General features: G+C 44.8%; 1 protein-coding gene across 1 annotated transcript in view; it reads right to left on the bottom strand.

Annotated features, from left to right (window-relative positions):
* Window positions 1-2062, bottom strand: part of PPM1F (protein phosphatase, Mg2+/Mn2+ dependent 1F) — a 28052-nt gene extending 25990 nt beyond the window's left edge. The window contains exon 1 of the mRNA XM_063143736.1: window positions 1881-2062. Within this exon, the coding sequence (XP_062999806.1) occupies window positions 1881-2062 (182 nt within the window). The remainder of the gene's footprint in view (window positions 1-1880) is intronic.
* Window positions 2063-4601: the final 2539 nt, after the last annotated feature.

The following is a 4601-nucleotide window of genomic DNA, read 5'->3' on the forward strand; positions in this document are numbered from 1 at the left end:
TTTTCTTGTTTTAACATTTTATATTGCAAGCCACCTTGAGGGCATAATTGATAAATAAATTACTCCATATGCATGTGCTAATGACCACCCCTTCATCCTCCCCACTTCATAGCACGTTATTTTATGTGGTAATGAAATGCTCTGAACAACGTGAATGCATTGATTGAAAGGGCAGGATATAAATCTTTCAAATAAAAATTCAACACATGCAGTAATAACTCCATGCATGCATTTATGACCGCACCCATACATTTATATCCCCTCCCCATACATGCTCTGTAGAGGCCCACTCCATCCATACATGTGCTAATAACCCCCCATCTGTAATTATGATCCTTTCTATGCACCCCAGTAATAACCCACCTCCCCCACAAATGCACTTATGACCTGCTTCACACATGCACTTAGGACCCTCACTCCCTACACAATAATCCCATCCTGTGCACAGATTTAGGATGCAATCCTACACATGTTTAGATATTAAAAAGTCCCACAACTCTGGGAATGCCCAGAGTTGTAGGACATTTTATGTCTAAATATGCATAGGATTGCACCCGTATATATTTATTATATTTGTATCCCACCTTTTCCTCCAAGAAGCCTACAGCAGGATACATGATCCTCTATTTTATCCTCCCAACAACCTTATGAGGTCGGTTAGAGTCAGTGACTGGCCTGAAGTTCACCACGTGAGCTCCATGGCGGAGTGGGGACTAGAGCCTGGATATTCCCAGTCCCAGTCAAGTACTCTCACCACTACACTGTATGCTGGCTCTCAAATGCAGTGATGCCCCTCTTCAAACATGCACTAATGACACCCCTCTGTTCACACATGTATGAATAATCCCACCTTCCCCATATGCACTTATGATCTCCTCCTATCGAATTCACTTCCACAAGATGTAGTGATGGCCACCACTTTGGATGGCTTTAAAAGGCGATTGGCCACATTCTTGTAAGAGAGGTCTATCAATGGCTACTAGTCCTGATCCCTCCAGCATTAGAGACACTAGGCCTATATACACCAGTTACTACAGACATGGGTGGGAGGGTGCTGTTGCACTCATGTTCTACCCACAGAACTTGGGTTTTATTCTATTCTTTTAAAAATAGTATTTTTAATATGGTGGTTTTATTATTTTATTCTACCTGTTGGTCACCGCTCCAAAATCTTTGGATATGAAGTGGCATATAAATATTGTAAATAAATAATATAATTGGCCATTACGTGAACAGAATGATAGACTAGATAGATCCAGCAGGGCTCTTAAGTCCTGAGTCATTCACATGCACTACTAACACCCTCCCCACAAATGCACTTATGACCACCCCCACATGCACAATATTGCACAAATAACCCCCACCCCCAGCCTCCCCACTGGAAAGCCAGTGTGGTGTAGTGGTTAGAGTATTGGGCTGGGACAGTGGAGATCCAGGTCCTAGTCTCCACTCAGCCATGAAACTCACTGGGTGACTTTGGGCCAGTCACTGACTCTCAGCCTAACCCACCTCAAAGGGTTGTTGGGAGGATAAAATGGTAGAGAATCATGTATGCTGCCTTGGCTTCCTTGCAAGAGAGAGGAGGGAAAAGGCATGCTATAAATGTAACAATAAATGAAAGAAAGAAAGGTAACAATAAATGAAATAAACAAATACGTTTGCCCCCTTCTCAGTCTCTTTGACACTCCCCTCTATACACGCATGCACTAGTGGATGTGTGTATGGAGTGGGGGGGGAAGTGGGTCAAAGCAATTCCCCCCCCCCACCTAGCCCATACACACGTGCTAATGACACCCACTCCGAGCCCAGTTCTTGCCTCGTTGCAACGCGGCCCCGCTTCTCTTCCCTTCGCCCCCGACCATCCTCTTTCCCCGCCCTACCTGCTGCCCAGGAAGGTCCTGGCCAACTCGGCCATCTCCGCCGGGGCTTCGGCCTGGCTGAGGGAACCCCCACGGCCCGGCGGAGGGCTCCAAGGCAGGGCGTCCTCGGGGCCCAGCGGCCTCGGGAAGTCCTGCAGGAGGGAGCCCAAGAAATCCCGCGCCGCCGCCTCCGGGCAGGCCATGGCCTCGCACGCGCGCTCCTGGCGGGTGTCGGGACTGAGGAGGAGGAGGAGGAGGCGGCTCCGCCACGGCCTGGCCTCCGCCTCCTTCTCTTCCCGCCTCCCTCTTGGCGGCGAAGCGAAGTGGCGCGGGCCCCGCCTGGAAACGGTTCCTGTTAGGGCTGGGTGGGGGAAGGGCACTGCCAGCCCTGAGGGGAACCGGGGGGAATGAGGGGAGTTGTTACCTCGCCACCCACCCCGTGATTAATTCGGAGGACGGGAAATAAAAACAAACCGAGGGTCGAGTAGGGTGACCCTATGAAAAGGAGGACTGGGCTCCTGTATCTTTAACAGTTGCATAGAAAAGGGAATTTCAGCAGGTGTCATTTGTATATATGGAGAACCTGGTGAAATTCCCTTTTCATCACCACAGTTAAAGCTGCAAGAGCTATACTAGAGTGACCAGACACAAAAGATGGGAGGGCTCCTGCAGCTTTAACTGTTGTGATGATGAAGAGGGAATTTCACCAGGTGCTCCATATATACAAATGCCACCTGCTGAAATTCCATTTTCAATACAACTGTTAAAGATACAGGAGCCCTGTCCTCCTTTTCATATGGTCATCCTACTCGCCACCCACCCCGTGATTAATTCTGAGGATGGGAAATAAAAACAAACCGAGGGTGGGGGTGGGGGTCATGATCTAGGGGTATTACCCTCTGGAACCCACAAGTGCAAGCTCAATTCCAGGATACAATAAAAAATAACTCTCACCCCTAAAATAACTCTAAAAATATATTTTTATTCATATTTTGAATAAAAATATATTAAAGATTGCATTTTTAGTACATGACAACTGAAATAGTCACCCACACTACTGGAAAATACGTTTAAGATAAAAAGAAGCAAACACTATCAACTGTCTTCTGTTCTTCCTTCTCTGATGGCTTCCTTGGAAGTGTTTCTTAGTACCCTCTACAGAATCTAAGCATCTAATTATTGAACCAGTTAGCAATTTTTGTTTTACCACTGGATTTAGGTTCAGGTTCAGTTGAACTCTCTGATTATAAAACTTGAAGGTATTAATTGAATCTTCAAGTTCAGAATAACTCTACTCCCTTTCCGTCTTATGCTAACATTGGCCATTCTCATACACTGCAGTGTGATTAAACTGGTAAAGATGTGCACTGTTTTTTGTCCCAAGGACGCTCAGCTCTGGAGGACTTGCCAGCATACTTCATTTCAATTCAAGAACTATCTGATACAGTTTATGGTCATGCCACTCTGAAGAATCCACCCAACCTTGAAATCCCAACCGTATCCTTTTAAGAGGCAAGAGTTCTCCGTTTGCTCTGACAATTCTGTTGCGATCTGATGAAGACTACTGCAAGTTCAAAAACCGTATCCCCCCCATTTTTTTTTTTTTTTTTGCATCTAGCAGCAGGTCCAACAACTGGTATTGGGTGTCTTCTGTCTTGATCTTTAGATATCTCTTCAGGATCTTCATGTAAACTTCCCTGAAGACTGACCGAGCCTATATGGTTATTGTTGACTAGTGATTATTTTACTGTGTTTTTGTTGTATTTTATGTTTTTGTAATTTCTATAAACTGCTTGGATAACCTATTGGAAAGTAATATATACATCTGTGTAATAAATAAATATAATAAGAGTGTAAAGTACTTTGGACATTGTAAGTTATACAGTCCTACTTAATTGATCTTTGAAAGACAAAAGACTTTTCAGTTAGGTCGTTTAAATAAACTCTATTGACTTCAATTGGATTGGGTAAGACTGGGTAAAACTGCAGCCAAAGAAGGGATTATGATGCCTTTTAAGAATGTAAGAAGAGGCCTGTCTGAATCAGGCCAAAGGCCCATTTAATCCGCCATCCCATTCCCACAGTGGTCAACCAGAGGCCTCTGAGAAGCCCGCAAGCAGGACATGGGTGCAACAGCCCTCCTGGTGATGCTGCAGCATCATGACTAATAGCCACTGGTAGCGTTATGCCCCTTTAAAGCCATCCAACCTAGTGGCCGTCACCGAGTCTTGAAGCAGCAAATTCCAAAAATTGCACACTGTGTGAAGTTCTTCCTTTTGTCTGTCCTGAATCTCTTGTCAATAAGTTTCATTGGATTATACCAGTTCTAGTATCAGAAGAGAAAACGTTCTCTATCCACTTGCATATATTTATTTAGTTAGTTAGTTTATTACATTTTTATACCGCCCAATAGCCAAAGCTCTCTGGGCGGTTCACAATATTTTATATTTTATATACCTCTACCAGGTCCCCACTTAGGCCTTAGCTAGACCTAAGGTTTATCCTGGGATCGTCCCGGGGTCATCCCTGTTCATGTAAATGACACACAGGATATCCCAGGAGCAGGCAGGGACGACCCCGGGATAAACCTTAGGTCTAGCTAAGGCCCTAGTTGTCTGTTTCCTAAACTAAGACTCCCGAATCGCTGTAGCCTTTCGTTTTATTGGTCCAACACACATGTGAATTAAAATGTTGATAGGCAAAGTGACTGGCAAGAATAACTGAAACAAAAGTTTGTTTGAA

Source organism: Elgaria multicarinata, chromosome 18, assembly GCF_023053635.1.
Source record: "Elgaria multicarinata webbii isolate HBS135686 ecotype San Diego chromosome 18, rElgMul1.1.pri, whole genome shotgun sequence".
Lineage (NCBI taxonomy): Eukaryota > Metazoa > Chordata > Lepidosauria > Squamata > Anguidae > Elgaria > Elgaria multicarinata.